We start from the raw sequence: 25,346 nt of genomic DNA on the forward strand, positions 1-25,346 counted from the left end.
CCTTATTGCTTAGTTGTGTTTTTTATATTATATACTTTTAATTACTTTCTGCTGTTAGTGAATGTGTGTGTGTGTTGTCTGTATGCTACTGTGACCTTGAATTTCCCCTGGGGATCAATAAAGTATCTATCTATCTATCTATCTAGAGATGCTTGCCCTGTGCTCCTCAGCTGCCTTTGCCTCCTCTCCGTCAGTGTGTGTGTGTGTGAGTGCGTGTATGTCTCAGTCTGTGTGTGTGTGTGTGTGTGTGGGGGGGGGGGGGGGGGGATCTTTACTACGGAGAGCCACTACTTTTTTATTTAACAGATGAAAATACAGCAATATAAAATCAATGTTCATGTATTATCTACCCAAAAAGTGATTCAAGCTTCTGAATAAATAATAAGCAGAAGATATAAATCAAGGGAGCTGAATAAAAGTTTTGGTAACGCTTTAGAATAGCATGTGCTTATTAGGTATTAACAGTGCATAATAAGCAGTTAACAATTCATTACTAACAGTTAGTTAACTGTTGTTATCCTTTAATAACATTAACTAACGTTTAACATGCAGCTTGTAAGTGTTAATAAGCAGCCTTTTTAATGCTTGTTAATGGTGTATAAGACAAAGAGGTGGATAACTAATACGCTTATAGACCCTTTCAACAATAAAAACAAAAACAATGCTTTAACGTTCTATTTGGTTCCCAATCTACTTCCTCTGCATTAAGATAACATATGGAATGTTAAAACGGAAGGCTTGTGGGGCCAACTATGATGCTGATAATGGAACTCTCTTGAAAGGGTCTATAAGACCTTTTTTATTTATTTGTAGTAAATTTTGCAGCCCCCCAATCTAAAGCGAGGACCATGTAGCCTATAGTTACACAAGCCCAACCTTCTATCTCTACTGCATCTATCTATCTAGCTTGGTTTAGCTGTGCAAAATCCAGAGAGACATAATGACCAATTTATTGGTAATATTCCACAAGTCTCCCATTGACATTGATGTAGCAACAGACCACGAATGTTCGCCTCTGTTCAAGGCAAACTGAAACATGTTTCAAATCGATCGTGAACGTTGAACGCACCCACTTGTCGTCTTTAACCCTCGGTTGCTAGGTAACCAAACTATATAGACCCTTTCTACAATAAAAACAACTCTTCAAGAGAGTTCCATTATCAGCATCATAGTTGGCCCCTCAAGGCTTCCGTTTTAACATTCCATATGTTATCTTAATGCAGAGGAAGCAGATTGGGAACCAAATAGAATGTTCAAGCATTGTTTTTGTTTTTATTGTTGAAAGGTCTATACAAAGCTGGCATAATATCTTTAGACTGCTGACAAACAGACTGTTTTATGCGTTCACTGAACAAAGATTATGGAAGTTCAACACCACTTTTCCATCAGAAACATATTTGTAAAAGGCATAACTGGTATGATTTAGAACATTAACATAATATAGAATCAAGATGATCATCACTGCTATAGACAGGAACGTGGCTCAGTCAGTAGCAGTTCACTCTTTGATACAGGAGACCGGGGTTCAATTCCTGCTTGTTGCAGCAATTTTGCAGGTGCATTGCTCACAGCTTAAGCGAGCTAGATAGACAGATACAGTAGATATATAGAAATAGAAGGTTGGGCTTGTAGAATGCTTTAGGGGGCTGCAAACGATTGGGGGGCTGCAAAATTTACTACAAATAGGTAAGAAAGGTCTTAGTTATCCACCTCTTTGTCTTATATACACCAAGCTGCTTGTTAACATTTACATGCTGCATGTTAACTGTTAACAAATATGCTTGCAAGTAAATTAAAAGGCTGCTTATTAACACTTACAAGCGGCATGTTAACCGTTAGTTAATGTTATTAAAGAATAACAACAGTTAACTAACTGTTAGTAATGAATTGTTAACTGCTTTTCATACACTGTTAATACCTAATAAACACATGTAAAGCGTTCTAAAGCATTACCAAAGTTTTGTGCATAGAATAGTTAATGCGACTGCAGATTTTTACCACTATAACTGGAAACTGAATAATGCAAGTCTTGTCTTTATGAAATGTTGTTTCATTCAGCCATCCACTGTTTCGGTGCAAACAGAATCAATATTAGAGTAAAACTCCTGCTTATCTCAGAGTTATAAATTTGGAAGCTCACTTTGAAAATGCCCTCGTCGATCTGAAGCGTAGGTGTTTGTTTTTCATTTACAGTCAACATTCCTGCACCCTTCCTTCTGATTTGCTACTGATATGGCATTCTTCTATGTTCCAAATCATCTTACCAGTTGCTATAGCATCAAAGACCCTTAAAATAGTGAGTGAAAATTACTAAAATGGTCCTCCTCAGACTCTGCTGTTGTCATAGCTATGGGTTTCATAATTGGTGTTAACAACACAAATGATCAGACAGAGCATTCACAGAAATATTCAGACCTTTGTTGATGACCAAATCTAGTGTATGACACAGTGTCAGATCAATTATGTCAAATATTGCAATTAGTTATTTAGAAGTGGTACCATTAGGAACACTAAAATCTTCACATAGCCCCAAATTAAATAATTAAATATGGAGAAATTATTGACATCTCAGAAAATTCATCAATAACATTTTGAGCAGCAAAGTATGATTCTTGGGGATAATTTCATCACAGTACAAATAAATCCAAAAGGATTATCTGTCGACCTGTCTAACACTAGTGACAGAGGATCTGTCACTGTCAGAGGTTCACCTGCTGATCTGCAGGATAGATTTTAAGCGTCTATCCTGAAATTGCTCAGGACAGCTGACTGGTGCTTCCGGAGCTCTACAGACTCACATTGTTTGATTGGACTGTTCAAGAGAGCTACATCCTAAGTCCTGATGTTACCTGCGGTTAGACTGTTAAAAAAAACACCATCACTGCTGTGTTGTTCATGCCAAGTCTCCTTTGCTCAAGGATTTTTAATTGATGCTATCTTTGTCTGTTTCTAAGTGTGCTACATAAATAAATGTACCTTACCTTACCTAAACTCCCTGAGTGAGATTTGCCTGCATTCAAGTGTATCTTCAAATAAAGAGTTTAATTCCAAAACACTGTATCTCCGTTTTTAAAAACATTAAAAAGTCATGCTATTTAATTGTGTATTTCAGGTAATATCAATCAAATTGCAGTTTTGTTGTTTTGATTGAGTATAGATAAATCAAATAACAATGCCCAATTACATTTCTACTGAAATTACTTGGAGAATAAAATGTAAAAAACATATTCATGAAAATTCATTAAAATGGTGGATATAGCATTTTAGAAGCAAACTCTTCAAATACAGCAGCTGCAGCTGTTCTCCAATCAAAAAAAAATCTACATGGTATGTAGGAATGTGATCATTAACTGAAAGCAACTCATTGGCAAATGATCGAATATTAAATACGTAAATTAGAACCCTGAGAACTGATTGCATCCTGTTCTTCCTCCAGCTTGTCTTGGGAAAAGTCATGAGGAGGATAGTACAGAAAGGCCAAAGAAGAAGTGGGTAGAAAACTCTAGCAGTAGCAGGGCTCAGCAAAGAGGGTGCTGGGGCACAGCGCTTCTTGGGTGAAGACTGTGGGCCGGCAGTGATTGAGTGAGAGCGTGCTTGGCACCTGCAGACATCAGTTTATCCATGTCTTTCTGAGAAAGTCAGGAGATGTAGGAGAGAGGGATAGGGTGGACAGAAGCTGTGGTGTTTTTTGGTGACAGGAATATGTTACAGTACCTCAGTTTTCATCGCTATGAAGAAACTCAGCCTGAATCATGTTCTGAGACTCTAGAATATAGTGCTTCTCATTTATTGCTATTTTCCATAAGCATTGGGATGCTGAAGCTTGACCCTATGCAGTGTTGCTACTGTTGAAGAGGAAATAAAGAACTTTTTCCAAAAGGACCATTACCCCAGCTCTATTCAGGTATTGAATAGCATGTTCTCTCTGTCCCCCCGAGCAGACTTAAGTTGTCAATAAAATATAAACCCCATTGATTGGACATAGACACAAGACAATTGTGCTCTCTCTCTCTCTCTCTCTCTCTCTCTCTCTCTCTCTCTCTCTCTCTCTCTCTCACACACACACACACACACACACAAACACACACAAAGTCATCCAATTTCTCTGTTGCTCTTACCGGTCCATCCAGCTAGGCAACAGCACTGCCCACTCACAGGGTCACAGCCATTGGCATGACGACAGTCACAGTGTTCCGCACACCCCAAACCGTAGGTGCCATCCTATCAAAAACAAAATCACACATAAACATACAACTCATACTGTAGATGTGTTAAAACAGGCTGGTAAGGAAGGCTGGCTCTGTAGTGGGAGCTGAACTGGAGTGCATCACTTCAATATCTGACAAAAGGACCCTGAACAAACTGATCAACATCTTGGACAATGAATGCCATCCACTCTACAGCACTATTAAAAAGCAAAAGAGCTTGATCAGCTGGAGACTTCGCTCACTGCCATGCACAACTGAAAGGCTGAGGAAGTCATTTGTCCCCAGGGCCATTGAACTGTTTAATGCTTCACTAAAGGGAAGAGGAGAGATAGACTTCTCTGCTTAGTCTGTCTGCCTCTCCATCCTCTCCATGTTTGAGTACTGACTGCCCACTACTGCTTTACTACTGTTTTACTACTGTTTTACTAATGTCCACAGCCTAATGTTTTTACTACTGTTTTCCTGCTACACTGTTTTTCATGCTATATTAGCACACATGGTCAATGGCTTCTGCTACAATAGTGAATGGCTGTAACCCTATTACCTCAACCTGTTCTTGCACTGACATAGTTTTTTATAGTTTTTAATATTACCTTGTCTACATTATACTTTACTCTCCTATTTGTCCATATTATTTATGCTGGTCTCTAGACCTTATTCTTGCACTGTTGGACTAATGTTGGACTACTTTTTGCACCTTCACCATGACACTCACTCTCTTGAGCGCCTTACCATGCACACATAACTAAAGGACTACTGTTGGACTACTTTTTGCACCTTCACCATGACACTCACTCTCTTGAGCACCTTACCATACACACAGAACTAAAGGACTACTGTTGGACTACTTTTGCACCTTCACCATGACACTCACTCTCTTGAGCACCTCACCATGCACACAGTAGTATTTAGTTTTGTTAGTTTTTCTTATCTCCTACTGTCTCTATTGTACAGTGGAGTTTGGTTACTGTATATGTTTATACTTATATTTACCATTTCTGCTGTAAGTGCATGTTGTGTGTGATGTCTGTATGCTACTGAGACCCCCTGCATTTCCCCTTGGGGATCAATAAAGTATCTATCTATCTATATACTCTCTCGCATACACTACTATACTCTCTCGCACATACACTACTATACTCTCTCACATACACTACTATACTCTCTCACATACACTACTATAGTCTCTCACATATACGACTATACTCTCTCACATACACTACTATAGTCTCTCACATATACGACTATACTCTCTCACATACACTACTATAGTCTCTCACATACACTACTATAGTCTCTCACATGTACTACTAAACTCTCTCACATACACTACTATACTCTCTCACATACACTACTATATTCTCTCACATGTACTACTAAACTCTCTCGCATACACTACTATACTCTCTCGCACATACACTACTATACTCTCTCACATACACTACTATAGTCTCTCACATATACGACTATACTCTCTCACATACACTACTATAGTCTCTCACATACACTACTATAGTCTCTCACATACACTACAATATTCTCTCACATGTACTACTAAACTCTCTCACATACACTACTATACTCTCTCACATACACTACTATACTCTTTACTCTCTCACATACACTACTATACTCTCTCACATTTACTACTATACTCCTTCACATACACTACTATACTCTCTCACATACACGACTATACCCTCTCATACATACATGTAAAATGACTATAATAGTGAGTGTGCATGAGTATAGTGGTGTATGTGCAAGATTATGATAGTGCGTGTAAGACCAAGTATGAATTAAGGCCTAGACGGCCCCTCATAGAGTGTGTGTTGTGTGTGTGTGTGTGTTGTGTGTGTGTGTGTGTGTGTGTGTGTGTGTGTGTGTGTGTGTGTATTTGGAGGTGAAAGTGAACAAGCATGTCAGACTCACAGGACAGGGAGCATCACACACTTCCCCAGTCCACCCGGCTGCGCAGGTGCACGAGCCGTCTGCTGGATCGCAGGAGGCTCCATTCACACACACGCAGCTCTGGTTACAATCAAACCCCCACGTGCCACTGGGGCACGGCAGAGAACAGTCAACACCTTGCCAGCCTGAAGCACACACACACACACACACACACACACACACACACACACACACACACACACACACACAACACAGTAACACAGTCAAACACGTTTATATCTGCAGAAACATACATGAACACATGCGCATTCTTTGTCAGTCTTTATGATGGATGATAGAAGGGAGAGAAGAGACAGAAAGGAAATATGAGTGTGAGTGTGAGTGTGTGTGTGTGTGTGTGTGTGTGTGAGTGTGTGTGTGTATGTGTGTGTGTCTGTGTGTGTGTGTGTGTGAGTGTGTGTGTGTGTGTGTGTGTGTGTGTGTGTGAGTGTGTGTGTGTGTATGTGTGTGTGTGTGTGTGTGCGAGTGTGTGTGCGAGTGTGTGTGTGTGTCTGTGTGTGTGCACACGTGCGCGCGCAAGTGTGTGTGTTTGTGTGTGTGTTTGTGTGTGTGTGTGTGTATGTGTGTGTGTGTGTCTGTGTGTGTGTGTGTGTGTGTGTGTGTGCACGCGCGCGCAAGTGTGTGTGCGTGTGTGTGTGTGTGTGTGTGTGTGTGTGTGCGTGTGTGTGAGAGAGAGATGGGGGGGGGAGTGAAGGGACAGAAATAAGTGATAAAGAGAAATAAAAGAGTGGAGAGGGGAACAGGGAGAGAAAACCCCAGAGCCACATCTGAGCTCCAACGCCTGGCCCCTAATTACCCACAAGCCCTTCGAAGATGTATGGGGTCTGTAAATATTTAAACACGGAAGAACTGGCTAGAGCAAGATAGTGAAGGAACGAGGGAAGGAGTCAAAGGGGACACCAGGGAGTGATCTCGAGAGACAGAGAGAGAGAGAGAGAGAGAGAGAGAGAGAGATAGAGAGTGAGGGAGAGAAAGAGTGACTTCATAAAAAGAGTAAAACTTTTTACCACTGCTGATTTACAACTCAACTCTTAACCCTCCTCTTTTTTGTTAGTCTAATGTATTCAGAAAAGAGAGCGAGAGCGAGATGGCAGCTGCAGTGGGCCCCAGATATGCCTCTGCCATTAAGAGGTGCAGGAGCTTCTCAATTAATTTACGTAAATACATCTAAGGTGTCTGAATACATATAGGGCAACTTGATTATCTGTGATTGTGTCTGATGGTGTAATGAGGGCCACAGAGGGAGGGGAGAGTATGAAGGGATGAGAGAGGAGAGGATGAAAAAGGAGAGGAAACACAGTGAATCAAAATGTTGTAATTTGTAATTAATTTGTTGTAATCATTTTTGACCACAATGACAGATATCTGTAAGTCAATTGTGACTAGTCAAAGCTGAATTACAGATGTCTGCAATGACATCACTGAAAATCACATTTGTATAAAGGTATCTCAAACATCATTTTGATTTGTCAGAATTGTTGCACATATTTGTCCAGGTGTTCAAATGCAGGAGAAATGGCTAAAAGAGCTGAGTCTGGACACATTTCCATCCGCTGTGGTGCAGTATGTATATTAAAAATGGATAAGGGAGTTGTTAACAGTTGTGGGTTCAAAACTAGAGGGTTTCAATGCAATTGTAACGGAAGCACATAATCGAAGTCTCAGCAAATATGATCTTATGCAAATAAACCGAGATAATTAATCCAGGAGTTAGTCATCCATCCCCTAGCGTATTAATTTCTAAGAAGATCTTATGTGTTTCAAGCATTTTGACCCAGGACTGAATTTCCCATTCAAATTGTTAGAATTTGCATTAAGAAGTTTGAATGGAAACTCAGCTACAGAGAGAGAGAGAGAGAGAGAGAGAGAGAGAGAGAGAGAGAGAGAGAGAGAGAGAGAGAGGGAAAGAGGAGAGGGAGAGGGAGAGATTGATGGGGTACCTTCCCTGCAGAGGCAGGAGCCGTCGATAGAGGAGCAGGAGATTTCATTCTGACAGGAGCAGTTGGAAGAGCAGTTTAACCCATACAATCCCACAGGACAGCTCACAGAACAGTTCTCTCCCTGCAGGAAACATAGCCACACATACACACATGTTATAAATATAGCTACAGTATGCCATCTGCATTGTTAAAATATGGCACAGGGCAATACCTTTCTAAGCAAATGTGTACAGTCTATTTTAAATAATGTCATCATTTTATTTTGTATTATTCATTCAAATACTACAACACTGCATGTGTGTGTGCGTGCGTGCGCGTGTGTGTACGTGTGTGTGGTGTGTGCGTGTGTGTGTGTGTGTGTGTGTGTGTGTGTGTGTGTCTGTGTGAGAGTGTCTGTGTGTCTGTGTGTTAGTGTGCACATTGTTATTAGCTTGAGACATGTTCATAAACTGACTGTCAGTGGGATGTGAATGGCAGGGCTATCAAAAGCTAAGACTAAACAACTAGCACCATTCTGCTCTATATCAGCTGTGATAGGCAGTCTTGCTGTGTGGTGTGGTGGAGGCGATGTTTTATGTACCCATGATATCAAAGCAATATCATCTCTGAACATATTTGAATCCTATCTGTAAAGACATTTGACTGGTGGATTCAAATAAATAATTCAAATGTGTACAGGCCAAAAGCTGGACACACCTTCTCATTTCAATGTGTTGTCTTTATTTTCATAACTATTTACATTGTAGATTCTCACTGAAGGCATCAAAACTATGAATGACTGCAAAGTTATTTGGCCCACAGATGAATATTTGTCAAGTTATGGCTTGCTGAATATAGTATTAAATAAAAAAAAAAAATAGCAACTTTGAAGAAACTAGAATATAAGACATGTTTTCAGTTATTTCACACTTTTTTGTTAAGTACATAATTCCACATGTTTTGATGAATCTACAATGTAAATAGTCATGAAAATAAAGGAAATGCATTGAATGAGAAGGTGTGTCCAAACTTTTGGCCTTCACTGTATGTGCAGACTCACCATGTAGCCAGGTGCACAGATACACTCTCCAGTGATGCTGTCACAGTCCCCTCTGTCCTCACACCAGCAGGGTTCCATACACCCCTCACCATAGTAACCAGCTGGGCAGGTGTCATTGCAATAGAGACCTGCCCATCCAGGCATGCAGGTACACTCACCTGAGAGAGGGTGGCAACTGGAGACAAAAGGAAAAGTTAAATTAACTGATTAGTTAATCGAGTTACATTCACCACAATCTATTATTATTACGTGAAGACTCTATTCTCATTATACTGATTATTATGTTTAAGTACAGTGAAAATCCTGCTTGTGTACTCTCACATTCAAATGAAAGCATAGCAAAGTGCACTTACTTTTTCTGACTTTCTAACTATACTTTTCTATTTAGATCAGTTTAGCAGTCTCTGCATACAGCTGGCTATACAGAGGCAGGGTGACATGTGAGTGCTGTGGTGGTACCTGAGTGTGTTGTTGGCATCACATGGGCAGTACTTGTCGCAGACAAGTCCGTAGAGGCCCAGTGGGCAGAAACTGTCCTGGCATGAGGGACCCCTGAAACCGGCGTCACACTGGCACGCTCCAGTGATGTGGTCGCACTTGGCTCCATTCTGGCAGTCACACTGCTCAGTGCAGAGTGCTCCATACGTGCCAACCGGGCATTCTTCTTGGCACCTGGCATGGAATAAGGCACATTTTGACTTGGCACAGAAGAATCATGAGAAGCATGATGCTAGTCATTAAATATGGTAGGAATACTGGGATGATATACTGGTATTGATCTCAAAATATCTTTGCTGGTCAGAAATGATATCTAAGAGATAGGATGACACTTTACTATTGCGCATTACAATAACAAATTCCTGGACTTATATAAGAGCTTGTGTCTTCCTTTTTCCTGCAAGTCAAGTCAAGTCAAGTCAAGTCAAGTTTATTTATATAGCGCATTTCATACACAGAGGTCATTCAATGTGCTTTACATAAACAAAACCAAACAATAATAACAAATAAAAGCATAGAAGGGCAATATAGTCAAAGAATAGCTAAAAGGTAAAGATCATAATAAAAAGAAAACATAAAACACAAGGTAAAATCATTTAAAAATAAAGAATAATTAGTAAGCAAAAACAAAGGCAAAAGTAGTAAAAAAAAGTAATAAAAGACAAGGTAGAATAATTATCAAGGCAGATTCAGAATTTGTAACTGGCACAGTTAGCAGAAAGCATCTAAGAACAGTTTGGTCTTAAGTCTAGATTTAAAACTGGCTACAGTTGGGGCCTTTTTGATGTCATCCGAAAGTTGGTTCCACAGCTGAGCCGCATAGCAGCTAAAAGCTGCTTCACCATGTTTAGTTCTAACTGTAGGTTTTACTAGCAGGTTTTTCACCTCTACTGGGACCTGAGAGGACGAGAAGGTGTGTACTGCTGAAGCATGTCTGACAAGTATTTAGGTCCTGCTCCATTTACTGATTTATAAACAAGCAATAGTGCTTTAAAGTCAATTCTGTGACTTACTGGAAGCCAGTGCAAGGACTTAAGAATTGGAGTAATGTGGTCAGTTCTTTTAGTTTTTGTTAGAATCCTAGCTGCTGCATTTTGTATCACCTGAAGCTGTTTAATAGTCTTTTTAGGAAGGCCTGTGAACAGTCCATTGCAGTAATCAACCCTGCTGGAGATAAATGCATGAATGAGTTTTTCTAAGTTATGCTTTGACATCAGCCCTCTGAGTTTGGCAATATTTTTGAGGTGGTAAAAAGCTGATTTAGTTATCGCTTTCATGTGGCTGTTGAAATTTAGATCACTGTCAATTAATACACCAAGATTTTTTAACAGTATCCTTTGCCTTCAACCCTTTTGTGTCAAGGAGAGTGGCAACCCTAAGTCTTTCCTCCTTTTTACCAAATATAATTACTTCAGTTTTTTCTTTGTTCAGCTGAAGAAAATTTTGAGACATCCAGGTGTTGATTTGTTCTACAAAGAAGCTCCTTTCTTGTAGATATGATTTTAGCCAGCTGATAACTATGCCTGTAAATCCAACCCAGTGTTCTAGTCTGTGTAGTAAAATATTGTGATCAACAGTGTCAAATGCTGCACTAAGGTCCAGTAGCACTAGGACTGATGTTTTACCTGAATCTGTGTTGAGGCGTATGTCATTGGAAACTTTAATGAGAGCTGTTTCAGTGCTGTGATTTGCCCGAAAACCAGACTGAAAGTAATCAAAATACCCATTTGATGTTAGGAAGGTGGTTAATTGATTAAAGACTACTTTTTCAATAATTTTGCCAATAAAAGGTAGATTGGATATGGGCCTGTAATTGTTTAGCATGGAATCATCCAGGTTATTCTTCTTGAGAAGTGGCTTTACAACAGCTGTTTTCAGTGACTTAGGAAAAGTGCCAGACAGCAGTGATACATTTACAATTTGAAGGACATCCGCCGCTATGAGGTGAAAAACAGTTTTGAAGAAATTGGTAGGCAGAGTGTCTAAGACACATGTGGAAGAGCTGAGATTCTGTACCGTTTTTTCAAGTGTTTCGTAGTCTATCAAGCTGAACTCTGACATCAAGTTTAGTTTCCCTCTATTTGTTGCTGGAAGTTCAGGTTGTTGAATTTGTAATTGAGCAGATATGTTGAGTCTGATTTTGTCAATTTTACCTTTAAAAAAAGATGAAAACTCATTGCATTTATTAGTTGAGAGAAGTTCAGGCGCTAATTGTGAGGGGGGATTTGTTAACTTATCAACAGTTGAGGGTATGGCCGAGAGAGTGTGTTGGCCCCTGTACATGCTGTGTTAGGGAGAATGTATCGATTAGTGCAATGAATTCCTTGGCATCATTGTTTTCAGGATTATCCACATGCAAGTTTAGATCCCCTGATATAATAAGACAGTCAAACTCTATGCAAACAACTCATAGCAGTTCACCTAGCTCTTCAAGAAAAACTTTAGCTGAATGTTTTGGAGGCCTGTAAATTGTCAGTAATAAAATCTGAGGAGAAGACTTAATGCATGTACACAGGTATTCAAATGAAGTAAAGTCACCAAAAGGACGACTGATTGCACTGAAAAGACGTCTTGAAAATTGTGGCTATCCCCCCACCTCTTTTATTTGCTCTGGTAACACTCAAAAAACTGAAATTTGGGGGAGCTGATTCGATGAGAGTAGCAGCACTGTTTGCTTGATCTAACCATGCCTCAGTTAAAAGTAAAAAATCAAGGTTGTGTGTGCAAATTAGATCATAAATTAAGAATGATTTGTTTGAAAGAGATCTGATATTTAGGAGTGCTAGTTTTGCCGTAAGTGTTGGGAAAATATGATCCATGGGGGAAATCTGAGGTTGATGTGGTACGGGTAGGAGATTGGACTGGTTTACCCTATAAGCTCGATGCATTTGTGTTCTATTTCTTGTCAATACAGGAATAGAGAATGTCATGGGCTTACTGGGTCCCGGCATGTTCTAAAAACTACTGTCAGTACCATTTATATTGCAGGGACCCTGAGAATATCATGCAATACAGTCATCATATAATTGTCCCTTGCTGCTGCCATCTGTATTTTCCACTGCACATTTCATGCTATATGCCGGCTGAGAAAATGAACTAAGAGGTTGCTGCTGCTTAAGAGATCCTTCTAAACGGGGAGGGGGAGGGCGAGGGGGTGGAGGTGCCCTTCGCTTCTTTGGTGCTAAAGATCTTGGGCTAGTAAAACTCTGCATGGCTACTGGTAGCAGTCTCTCCATTCTTGCAGGGAACATCATGTGCTTGGGTGGGGATGGTGATGGGTATTCAGGGGATCCTGTGGAGTTTGAGTGGGTGGTGGGATGACGGGGTGGGGATGGTGATGGGAGATTAGGGGGGTTAGTGTGGCCTGGAGAGTTTGATTGGGTGGGGACGTGATTGGGTGGGGATGGTGATAGGAGATCAGGGGGGTTTGTGTGGCCTGGGGAGTTTGATTGGGTGGGGACGTGATTGGGTGGGGATGGTGATGGGAGATCAGGGGGGTTTGTGTGGCCTGGGGAGTTTGATTGGGTGGGGACGTGATTGGGTGTGGGTGGTGATGGGAAATCAAGGAGGTTGGGGTTGAAAATTGATCCAGAGTCTCCATCTGCCTGCTGAGGTTCTGGGAAGTTTGTTGCAGACGCTCCGCTTTCAGCATGTATTCCAGTAGTGTATTCCATGTTGTTGTGTCTTTGTGGTGACAAGGAGTCGACGGAGGTGGGGAGGGGTATTGGTACTGGTGTTACAACATGACCCTTCCTTTCTGATAGCCTCTCAGCAGCTTTGATAGGTGCTATCTCCTCATGCTCATCACGTCCATTTGTTTGCTGAGATTCCAGGGAGTTTGACGCCAGTGATTGACTTTGAGTCATTTTAGCAGCACCCATCTTATCTTGTCCAGTGGACATGGCTGGGCATTGTTGAGCTGGTTGTTTATGTTTCTCCAAGGTCTGCATTTCAGTGGAGGCTAGCGGGTGGTTACCAGAGGGCCCCACAGCAGGGGAGGTTGGGCATATCTCTGTTTCAGCCTGTGCAGAGTGTTTTAGTTTAGCTGAGTTGTTGATGTCATCCGCTTGTTCTGTCTGTATGGCCACTGAGCGCTTATCAGAGACTCTGCTCAAGGTTGGCAGAAAAAATGTTGGGTGCAGGAGAGAAAGGTGATAGTATTCGGTTAAGATCTTGGCCCCAGTCCAACTCAGCTCTGTGCTATTTGGTCTGAAGTATTCCCTGCGATTCCAAAAAAGGTTTCATCCCAACTGAAAAGCATGTTTTTGCAAGCCAGGTGTTTAAACTGAATAGTCTGGAAAATACAAAGCTTCCCTCTGCTGGGAGTGGGCCACTGATGAAAATTTGTATTCCAAGCTCATATAGGGCCGAGAAAAGTTCCTACAGCTGTTACAAAGACATACAGCTGTTCTCTGTAGATGTCATTTGCTCCAACATGCACAATGATGCGCTTGATAGTTGCATATTTTGACACCAGTTCTGCAAGCTTGTTTTTTGTGTCAGACACTGAAGCATTTGGGAAACAACATACAATCATCCTTTCCCCATTTATATGTCTCACAGCAGAGTCGCCTAGAACGAGGGTTGTGGGATGAATAGGTGTCGAGTGCTGCTTCTTGTCTGTGCCCATCTTTCTATTGTTGTGGTTTGATTACTGCCTGCTTTGGGTCTGTTCCCTGGGAAATTCCTCTCTCACGTCCCGGAGGCATTCAAATCTGTTCCATAGTGTTAGGGGCTGTGGGCTTCCCTTAGGACCACAAGCCCTGTAGTAGTTTGCTGATCTGTCTGTATTTCTGATACGAGGCCTGAAGTTAACATCTGAATTTACTGGTGTTGAGGTAATTACAGTTCTTGTATTACGTTTTTTGTTTTTTGGTCTGGCACCTTGCCTGTGCCAAGGCTCTGTACTCACATTTCCCTTTGTGAGGTCGATGCATTCATCTGCTCTATTAGCAGTGATATTAGACTGCTGGGTTACATTCTCTGCATTTCCAGTAGTTGCTGTACTCACTTCATGAGATGCCTCTCGTAGTTCATCTGTCGTTGATGGAAGGGCATGCATCTTTGATTCCAAAGTAGAAATCCTCTGTTCTAGCTCAGTACATTTTCGGCATGATCTCCTGGGTCTCTGGCCGGAGGAGCGCATTTTGTTTTAATCCAACTTCAAGGTGAATTGCCGTTCAGTTTTTGTTCATTGACTTGGCTGGCTCATTTAAAGTAAAAAACGAACCACCAAAGTTTCAGATTTAAATGTACTGGTTTCACTGTCGGATAGTAGTATAATAGGAATAATGCTGCAGAAGGCTCAAACAGACCGTTAAGACTTACGATAGCAGGGCAGACACAGAGAAACCTGCAATTGGCTTTAAAACATTCCAACATACCCATACATTGTGTCTAATGGGCTATCTACCCATCCTTCATGACTCAGCACCAGGCCTGAGACCGATTCAGGAAAAACACAGTCCATCTGAGAGACAATACTTAATTCTATCTGAGCAACTTTGCAAGGAGGTAACTGTGTGTGTGTGTGTGTGTGTGTGTGTGTGTGTGTGTGTGTGTGTGTGTGTGTGTGTGTGTGCGTGCGTGTGTGTGTGTGTGCGTGCGTGTGTGTGTGTGATTGTCTGAGTGTGTGTTTGTGTATAAGTATATATACTCTTTTGATGCCGAGAAGGAAATTTGGTCTCTGCATTTATCCCAATCCGTGAATTAGTAAAACACACTCAGCACACAGTGAACACACAGTGAGGTGAAGCACACACTAATCCCGGCGCAGTGAGCTGCCTGCAACAACAGCTCGGGGAGCAGTGAGGGGTTAGGTGCTCAAGGGCACTTCAGCTGTGCCTACTGGTCGGGGTCTGAACTGGCAACCCTCCGGTTACAAGTCCGAAGCTTTAACCAGTAGGCCACAGCTGCCCATGGTGCGTGCGTGTGTGTGTGTGTGTGTGTGTGTGTGTGTGTGTGTGTGTGTGTGTGTGTGTGTGTGTGTGTGTGTGTGTGTGTGTGTGTGTGTGTGTGTGTGTGTGTGTGTGTGTGTGTGTGTGTGTGTGTGTGTGTGTGTGTGTGTGTGTGTGTGTGTGTGTGTTTGGGGAGGGGCATAGTTCTTGAGAGGGCCCCATAAAACAAACAAGGAAGTAAACTTTGTTGATGTTATTCAAGATGTCCATGACCTCTAACTACTCTGAGAGATAGAATCCCAACACAGCAGGGCAAAATCAAACAAACATTTGACAGACTTGAGATAAAAAGCTGGATTTCAAAACAGCCATTGGTGGACAATTCCGTAATGTTCAAATACACACACACCATTAAGGTGTGAATCGATGAATGGCTCAATTAGGTGATCAGAAAGACTCACTGCCACTTATGTTTAAATTAACTCAACTTTGCTCTTATCTACAGGGTCTGAGGCTCATTATCGCCATGGAGGAAGAAATACAAAGCCTGCCGCAATGCTAATTCACCTGTCCGAGGTGTAATGAATGGAACTAATTTAGAAAATGATCACATAAAAAAGGAAGCAGCTGTGCTATGAGAGACACGGCGACTGAGGTAGAGGAGATAGCAGCCTATCAGCAGCTCCCCACTCTGCTTAACCCTCTTCTGATCATTACTGACGAAAACTAAGAGGAAGTAGCCTGACAAGCCAGACCCACATTAAAATGTAGGGTCTGGACACTCACCGTTCGCAGTGCTCAGTCCGAGGGGCGGGATAATCAGTTGTCTTTCAAATTCCCTCTGCACGCAATAGGACAGCGGCAGCGCTATGAGTCCCATGCGTTTCCCACCAGCGGAGCTAGTTGGCTAGTTCAAACGTTTGCCTACTTAATAAAAGCTTAACTCGTGTCACACTGTTTGCCAGCAGCAACATCCATCTTATTTGTTTTCAAGTAGCAGGGAATTCAAGCCAAACCGTTGCAACTCTGTCATCAATCATTATGTTAAGCCCACCTAACGACTCTATACACGATTTCATTGGCCTGATTAAGTTTCGATTTCTGGAGCTCACAAGCCAACGGAGAGTTGCTAGACTAGCCCTGGCAGCAAATGTAATTTGCGGCCGCTAGGGGCACGTCTAGATTTCTAGGCTAAAGAGGAAGGGGAATGGGGCTGAATGTGATGGTGTGTGTGTGTCTGTGTGTGTGTGTGTGTCTGTGTGTGTGTGAGAGAGAGAGAGAGAGAGAGAGAGAGAGAGAGAGAGAGAGAGAGAGACTAAAAACCTTCTGGGGAGCACAGAAATTTCCAGAGTCTAGACAGAGGAAAGAGGAAAGGCTGTGGGCGCTTTTCCTTATTGATGAATCAGTCTTCAGACAGTTATGAACATCTTGTTATTAACAGTCATCAAAGGAATTTGTACATGTAAGTGAGTGTGTGTGGTGTGTGTCTGTGTGTGGGAGTGTTTGTGTGTGTGGTGTGTGTGTGTGTGTGGTGTGTGTGTGTGTGTGTGTGTGTGTGTGTGTGTGTGTGTGTGTGTGTGTGTGTATGTGCATGATTTTAAATAATGTATCTGTGGGAGTGTGAGAGACAAGGCAATGATGTCTTCCAACGGTTTCATTTGCTGGGAGTTGATCCATACCACTCTCCGCTGTACCCCATGGCACAGACACACCGCCCCGTGACATGGTCACACACTCCTCCATTCTGGCACGAGCACTCCTGGCTGCAGTTGACTCCAAACTTCCCAGCTGGGCACGGCTGGGCGCAGACTGCCCCCTGTGGTCAGGAAGAAACCCATTAGATGGAGTTGGAAGCTTTTACGTAAATTGCTCTGGCCATTGAGCTAAAATGCAAAGGCTTCATGTATACATGTGGATTCATGAGAGGCACGACCCCCTGGTAGTTTCAAATGAGTAGCACATTAGTCTGTACGTGTGTGTGACAGATCATATGTGTACAAGACTGTAAACATCTGAGTGTATTAATGCGTGGGAGTATGTCTGCATGCATCTGTATGTATCTCTGTATATATGCATGAGTAAATGTGTGTGTGTGTGTGTGTGTGTGTGTGTGTGTGTGTGTGTGTATGTATGTGTGTGCGTGCGTGCGTGCGTGTGTGTGTGCATGCGCGTGTGTGTGCGTGTGGGTGTGTATGTGTGTGTGTGTGTGTGTGTGTGTGTGTGTGAGAGATCTTGTGTGTGTGTGTGCGTGTGTGTGTGTGTGTGTGTGTGTGTGTGTGTGTATGTGTGTGTGTATGTGTATGTGTGCATGTGCGTGTGTGTGTGTGTGTGTGTGTGTATGTGTGCATGTGTGTGTATGTGTTTGAGAGAGATCTCACCATCCACCCAGCAGGGCAGCTGCACAACCCTGTGATGTGATGGCACTTTCCGCCATTCTGGCACGGGCAGCGCTGCTCACAATGGGCGCCATGACTACCAGCTGGACACTCATCCCCGCAGCTACCGTGTCAAAACAAACAGAGACGCCGAGCAACAGCATCAACACCTGTGACCTTTCCTCTGCTGCCGCACCCACTCTCTTCTCTAAACACAGACTAGAGGAGAACTCAGGGATATAAAAAACATGAGATTTGATGATTTAAAGATGATTTAAACTTAAAGCAACAGTATTTCGAGTATGTAGATGTGCCCACTGGCAGTACAGTGGTAGTAATTGAGTCCACTGCTTTAACAAGCAGCCACTACAGCTTAACCCTTAAAGGTGTAGGTTTTTGAACGTTCTAAGTTCCGCAACAATTGAAGGTTCTAAAATTCTATGTTGAATTCAATGAACCCAGATATTCTTTAGAACGTTCATTTCTCAACATTCCCGTCACACCGGTGTGACGGTACTCCTTTAAGGGTTAAAGAGTGCACATGAGTTTTGTGGTCATTTTTTACTATGAAGCTTCCGAAGGGCTGAAGCAGGAACAGGTCATTGTCTTAGCGAGGCCTTACTCAGAATACAGAAATTGACACAAAACATCAACATTTAAAATGCAATATGCAAGGATATACTAAAATCTATCATTACATACGTACTGAAAGACATGCACATGACAGACATAAAAGACATGAACAAAACAAAGATGTTTCAGCATTACTGAATCATATGGCTGTTTGTGAGAAGTGCCATGCAGTAACACAATGTGATTGCATTGATTGGCTGGCAGCATTTGCTATTCTTCTAGAAAAATATGAAAATCAATATAAAGATATCTTTCCTGATTGGACACCTTAACATGAAAAGAAAAAAACAAGCAAATATAGCTCTCAGCTTTTCCATTCCATAATGAGCTTCTTTTTGATCAATACAATACAGTGACACAACATGATAGGTTGCAATTGTTGTTTCCACAAAAAAATGTGCTTGTGGTGAACTCACAACTCTCCTGTGTAGCCGGGTGCACACAGGCACTCTCCCGTCTCGTGGTGGCACGTGGCACCATTCAGGCACTGGCAGGGCTGCTGACAGCCGCTGCCATAGTAACCATCATCGCAGGGGTCCTCGCAACGCCAGCCCTGGTATCCATCAGAGCACACGCAGGCTCCAGTGATGGGATTGCAGAGGGCAGCGTTTTGGCACTGGCAGCGGTTACTACAGTGGGGTCCCCAGTGACCATTGGCACAGGCTGAAAAACACACACACACACAAACATGAATGCATTATTTAAGTGAATATAAACTGGTATATGCAAGGCACACATTCACAAATCTTTGATACAGTATATTGGACCTCTAACCATTCAGATGACCCATTCAATTCATTGGAACTTTCTGCAGCATTTTGAAGAGCCATTTAATGAAAGGTTTAAATGTACAAAGTGTGATTACATTCAAACATATACACAACCTGTAGATGTACATGGTTACATTTGAAAGTGCACACATAACCAAACCCATCAACATCAGGTGCAACCACAGCAGCAATAAAACCCAGACTTGAAAAGGGACCCTCTATGCCTCCACCATCAGATGCATCTATGCACAGTAGTTTCTGAGGAGAAGCTTTGAGGCACAAGTTCTTCATTCTCTCACATCTGCTTGATGTGGATTGCCATGTTAAATGTTTCAGTGAGCATTTCAGATAGACATTCGAAAGGCCAGATGAATCAGAGTTGGGCTGAGAGAATGTCTCTTCCATACCCACTTTAAAGCTACATTTATCATGACACACATTCATTATTGACCAATCAATGCACAAAGGGACTTATCATTTTGATATAAAATGATATGGTATAACACCATAGCAGGAAGACTCAGCCAGCGATCACTGTACTGCACTGCAATCTTTGTAGATAGGTTCCCCGTTTGAACACAAAAAAAGATGTCTGACAGTGGAGAAAATCAAAATGTAACTTAAAATGCTGAAGCAAGTTTGGCAGACACTGGTTTTAGATACGTAAACAAAACAAAAAAACGATCACAATGAACCACTCAGTGTGCTTTACTGTATGTGTTCCTCAGACGCTCAAAACTTGTCCAGGATGAGCCTATGTAGACCATGTACATCTGTAAACTGATCTCAATTAAGAAGAGCACATTTTAGAACCTTCCATTTGCATGGGCACAGTTGAAGGAAGACCAGGATTCAATGAATTACGTAACGTCTGGCCATGAACAAGCTTTTGATGTAAAGTGCCTCTACAGATCGCAGTAACAAAATTAGGAGAGCTCAATTTCTGCAATTGCAAAAGGAGAATTAGATTGTGAATAGATAGATAGATAGATAGATAGATAGATAGATACTTTATTGATCCCCAAGGGAAAATTCAAGGTCTCAATAGCATAGACATCACACACAACATTCACTAACAGCAGAAAAAGTAATTACAAGTATTTATTATACGGCTCTTCACAATGCTAGTAGAACGCTCCATTGACTTGAATGGGATTTCCCAACGTTCTACGGTAAAATAAATTCATGTAATTACCGCTGCAAACATATAATTACCACTGTCAATGGCAACGGTTTTGTGGTGCTGATCATATCACTCCGCAAGTATTCCGGTCACTTTTTGCATTGGAACTTCATTCAAAAGTGAAAGCAGACGGTTGATCAGCTGTGTTCTAAAGAATGTTTGAATCAAGTTCAGCGTGTGTTGCAAACTATTTGTTTCTCAGCAAAAGCCACGACGAAACGGTAACAATTAAGTGTAAAGCGACATATCGTGGAGTTTATTTTTTCGTTTTGGCAAGTAGCCGTAATAAGCGGGATAATGTATAGAACGCCGGTCATCATGGGAAAATAAGTCCCTTTAGGGCGAAACAAGACCCCGACGCGCCGGTTCGCCCTGTCGGGACTTATTTTCCCCATAATGACCGGCGTTCTATACATTATCCCGCTGTTACTGTTATTATACGAATCTTCACAATGCAAGTAGAACGCTCCATTGACTTGAATGGGATTTCCGAAAGTTCTAGCGGTCATTATTTCTTGGGAAAGGACCTCTGAAAACAAGAATGACCGCTGTCAATGGCAACGGAGTTTTTTGACTCTATGATGATGGTCTGTCAAATGAACATTGGCATGGATACTACTAGGACAGAAACCATTTGTATTCTAACAGCTTGAACCTTACACAATTTGTGGTGATGACCTTGCAGAACCTTACAAAGAACAGCACATGGCACCAACACTCTGACTTTGGCTGGGTGATAACACATCTGAGCTTTCCATCCAACTACTCATCTGTCCAGTGGATTCATTTGGTCCAGTATGAGTTTAGAAACTTGTATCCATTATTTTTGCAAACGTCCTGAGTGTGTGTTGTGTGTGCTTGTCTATCTGTGTGTGTGTGTGTGTGTGTGTGTGTGTGTGTAGCTTAACTACAAGGCCTTTTCACACAGAGATCCCGCTAAATTTGCGGGAAGAGGAGACGTCATTTTGCCGTCTTTTTGTGTCTGAAAGCGAGGTGAAAATTTGCCGGCCTGCTGATCTGTTCACATGATGCGGCATTTTGGGGAGCCAGGAGGCAGGATCAGCTATAGTAAATTAAATTGTGACGTGCAACAGGGGGCGTGTAGAGTGATAGTCGTAGGCCTTATTATGTGTGCGTGGGGCTTCAGATACAGCAGGTGTGTGATTTCAAAAACCATGGCGGGAGAACCGACTGCACTTTGGTTAGCTTACATTTGCTTTGCGGTTGCTGTTAGAATGTTAGATTCTTGCGATAGATGTCTTCAGACAATAAAAAGTAATTTGAAGGGAAATTGAAGAGTTGCCCTTGCGTTCGCCGTGATTTCCCTTTGAAAATCAGAGGTTCACAGGCTACTGTGGCCTTGGTCAGTGGCGCCGCCAGCCGTAATCTACGCACTGAGCGTACAATTTATTCATGAAATCATTCAATATTACAACAATACAAAATAGCTTGTGTATTGCCTTAATTGAAACATGCTTCGCGCACAAATGATAGCCTAGGGCAAAGAGAATGGACATCTCAACATAAGAATACATTAGAAGATGATGATTGGTGTAAACTTTGTCACACGACGTGATAAGCAGTTCTGGCGCTTAAAAACGCAACGTTCCATTCAGTCATAAATCATTTAAGCGTAGGCCTAGTGCTCGTCATGAAAATAAAACAGCAGCTTAATATTTTTCAGGTGTTTAACAGTAGGCCTGGGCGCACTGTTAGCAGTTATGCCGAAGGCAGTGAGATTATTAGGCATTGCATCCTGTCACTCTGTTTGGAACATCGCAGTTCGGGTTGATAAGATTCAGTTAATGCGAGTATGGATCGTCTCAAAGTTTGGGACAACCAAACAACAGTGTAGGCAAAGCAAATCCTAATTGTTAGGTTACCATAGCTGTCTTTTCTCTAGGCCAGGGCCTATCGGAAATCGCGACATAAGCACATTTCTTTTTTCTTTTCTTTCTTGTTCGCGTGTTGGGTAGTGAAGCGATAATGCATTTAAAGCAGTAGCCTACATTATGTGAGCCAGAGCCGATATGGCCAGAGCTGCTGCTCTGTAGCCTATAGGTATTCTGTCCCACCCAAATTTGCTGAACTACTTGCGAAGTAGCCTATTATCACAAACATCACATGTATCACACGAAAGAGCTTTTTCTCAGCTTTTAAACGATGTTAGTTGTTGTGGTAAACGGTTCGCGAAAAAAGTAACTTTAATTTAATCATATTTTTTGCGCCCGTCTCCCATTCATCTTGGTGGAATACTTCGCGAACTTTACCTCAACACATGACAAACCATATATCAGAATAAACAGCAGACCTTACCGAACACAAAGTGTAAAGCATGCCCCTGTACAGTTAGCCATTCCAGAGTAATCCGGTTTTAAATTTGCAGCAATGTCTTTATGCATGTCTCCAACTTTGCGGTTCCTATGTGTTTAAATTGTTCAATAGATCTACATGATTTTATAACAGGCCAAATACAAAACAAATGTTACAAATATCGCCTAGATATTTGTAAGCATTACAATAAGAGGATATAGGGCAGACAGACGCTCATGAGTTCATGCTTTGTTTTTTCGCTGGATTTTAGGATAGCCTATTATGGCAACTGATTGCATTCCAAGCTACAGTCAACTCTAGCAGGCATTGAATGACTGGAGACTTTGTGAATTTATAGATTGACATAATGTGCTGTCTCTGCTATTGCTGCTTTTGATCAGTTAGATTTATTTGCAATCTCCTGTGGTGGGCTGGACATAGCATCGAAATGCCCGCCCAGATTCACACTGGTGCCGGAACGAAAAAACTCAGCAAAATGTCTAGGGCTTGGTAGTAAATTTGGCGAGACACTTTGTCCCGCCGTTCCGCCTCGGTCTATGTGAAAGGGATAGTCATTCCGCGATTCTGGTACATAAAATGGCGGCGATTTCGCCAGTGTGAAAGGGCCTACAGTCTTCACTTTTCATAACAAATAGTTTTCAAGTCAGCAATTGATACTTTGCTACTGAAACTTTAAAGCTCAATTTGAGTGAAAAAAATATTTTGTTTTGTTTTGTTTACTCCGCAGCTGGACAGCAAAGGGGTGCTGTTAATCCTGTTAGGTTATGTTTTCCCGATACTGATCATTCTGAGACCAATAATTATTCCTTTCATAGGAAAACTGAATGTCAGTAGGAAATACACTGTAAAAACTGCTTTTCAAATAAAATCTGTGTTATTAATCTTATTTCAAGATCAAAACATCTATTTATTCTAATCTAGAGAAATCTAGCCTGAATACAAGCAAATTTGTCCGCCAGTGCGCTAAGCAAATTTGTCTTAAAAACAGGCAAATTTGTCTTCAAGTAAATTTGTGTTGATAAGACTCCTTGAAATAAGTCACTCTTCTTAAATTATGTCAAAATAATCTTTCGAGAGAACACTAGGCAAGTCTCTTCATAAAAACAATACCAAATAGATTTTTTGATCTTAATATAGGCCTATTATTGATAACACTTGGTTAGATTTTATTTTTTGCAGTGTACATGACTGATACTATAAGAAAAGAAAACAGCATATTCTGGACTGTATTTTTTGAATATAGTAAACCATGGCCTAACAAAAAAAAAAAAACACCATTTGACTTTTTTCTTATTTCCAACAGCCTGGAGGCATAAAGCATGGGGCTACATGAAAACAACATCACAACTATCAACCCACTGTGTGAAACAAACAACTCTGTCAACAGTCAATATATGCAGTGGACTGTGGATTTACGGCGATCGCCTGTTTTACTGCTTGGGGGACAGGAAGTGGAATCGGAGTTCTTCTCTCTCAACCTGGCTTTGACTGATGTTCTCTTCTTTACTGGTACTCTGCTGCTGCCATTCATTATGCTTTGCCCAAAAATTTCTATTACGAGTTTTGGGTTTCTTTTACAGGTTGTGTTTACTGGTGTGTCAACAACAGGCTATCAGGAAGGACCAAGGAACTGTAGGCCTATTCATAATTTCCTCATGCTGTGTTTGATATCATAGTCCTCTGCCACACAAAATAGCGCACCAGAAATGCTGTGATCAATTAGTCTGTTTTGCACACATAACGTCCAAAATATATAGACTAACTTAACTTTAAACACAACTTTATTCTTGTGCAAATATCACCAAAGTCCATAGACTGAGTCATGAGAAGTCTAAACGGTCCTACACTATTCTGGGCCGAGGAGCAACATTGCGCGCCCAGTTTAGCTAAGATTAGAAAGCGAAAAATCTGTCTTGTCTTAATGAGCCTAGTTCACAGGCAGGAAGCTAATGATAGCCTATGAGTAAGTCTATGAGTAGGTTCTAACAACTGAAACAAATTCTAACTCTCTGTCCACACTGAAGCCATTAGATATGCTATTCTACTGCGTCTTATTTTTCACGATGCAACACAAAGAAGGCAAGAAGGGAAAAGAAAATGGGGCTTCCAACAAAAGTCCAGTTACAACATTCTATTTGAAAACAAAGTAATGAAATTGTACTTATGGCATTACAGCTAGGAAATGATCTGACCAGTCATTTGTGGCATGACTTATAGCTTCTCAACAAATATGCCACTCCATTTCATTTTTGTTGTGGTAGCCCATCAGATTCACATCACATCACAGTTCGGTACCCAGCAAAATCAATCCTACTATACATCATCCTGTTAAAAAGTCAAAATATGAGTGATAATACATCAGTAGCCCACTTCATCAAACAGCACAAGGCAAGAGGCATTTATTTTAATTCAATTATGATAGGGCTATAGTGTTTACAACTTAGAGCTTTAAAGGTCACATTCACTGAGAAACCGTTTAATACTTGTTACTTTCGAAA

General features: G+C 41.5%; 1 protein-coding gene across 1 annotated transcript in view; it reads right to left on the reverse strand.

Moving 5' to 3' along the window:
* Positions 1–25,346, reverse strand: part of LOC121682263 (multiple epidermal growth factor-like domains protein 11) — a 121,471-nt gene that overhangs the window by 11,459 nt on the left and 84,666 nt on the right. The window contains exons 5-12 of the mRNA XM_042062342.1: positions 18,978–19,224; positions 17,932–18,052; positions 17,233–17,369; positions 9,618–9,830; positions 9,159–9,333; positions 8,120–8,240; positions 6,141–6,304; positions 4,119–4,221 (exon numbers count right to left, since the gene is read on the reverse strand). Coding sequence (XP_041918276.1) covers positions 4,119–4,221; positions 6,141–6,304; positions 8,120–8,240; positions 9,159–9,333; positions 9,618–9,830; positions 17,233–17,369; positions 17,932–18,052; positions 18,978–19,224 — 1,281 coding nt within the window. The remainder of the gene's footprint in view (positions 1–4,118; positions 4,222–6,140; positions 6,305–8,119; positions 8,241–9,158; positions 9,334–9,617; positions 9,831–17,232; positions 17,370–17,931; positions 18,053–18,977; positions 19,225–25,346) is intronic.

The sequence above is a fragment of the Alosa sapidissima genome, chromosome 14, assembly GCF_018492685.1.
Source record: "Alosa sapidissima isolate fAloSap1 chromosome 14, fAloSap1.pri, whole genome shotgun sequence".
NCBI lineage: Eukaryota > Metazoa > Chordata > Actinopteri > Clupeiformes > Clupeidae > Alosa > Alosa sapidissima.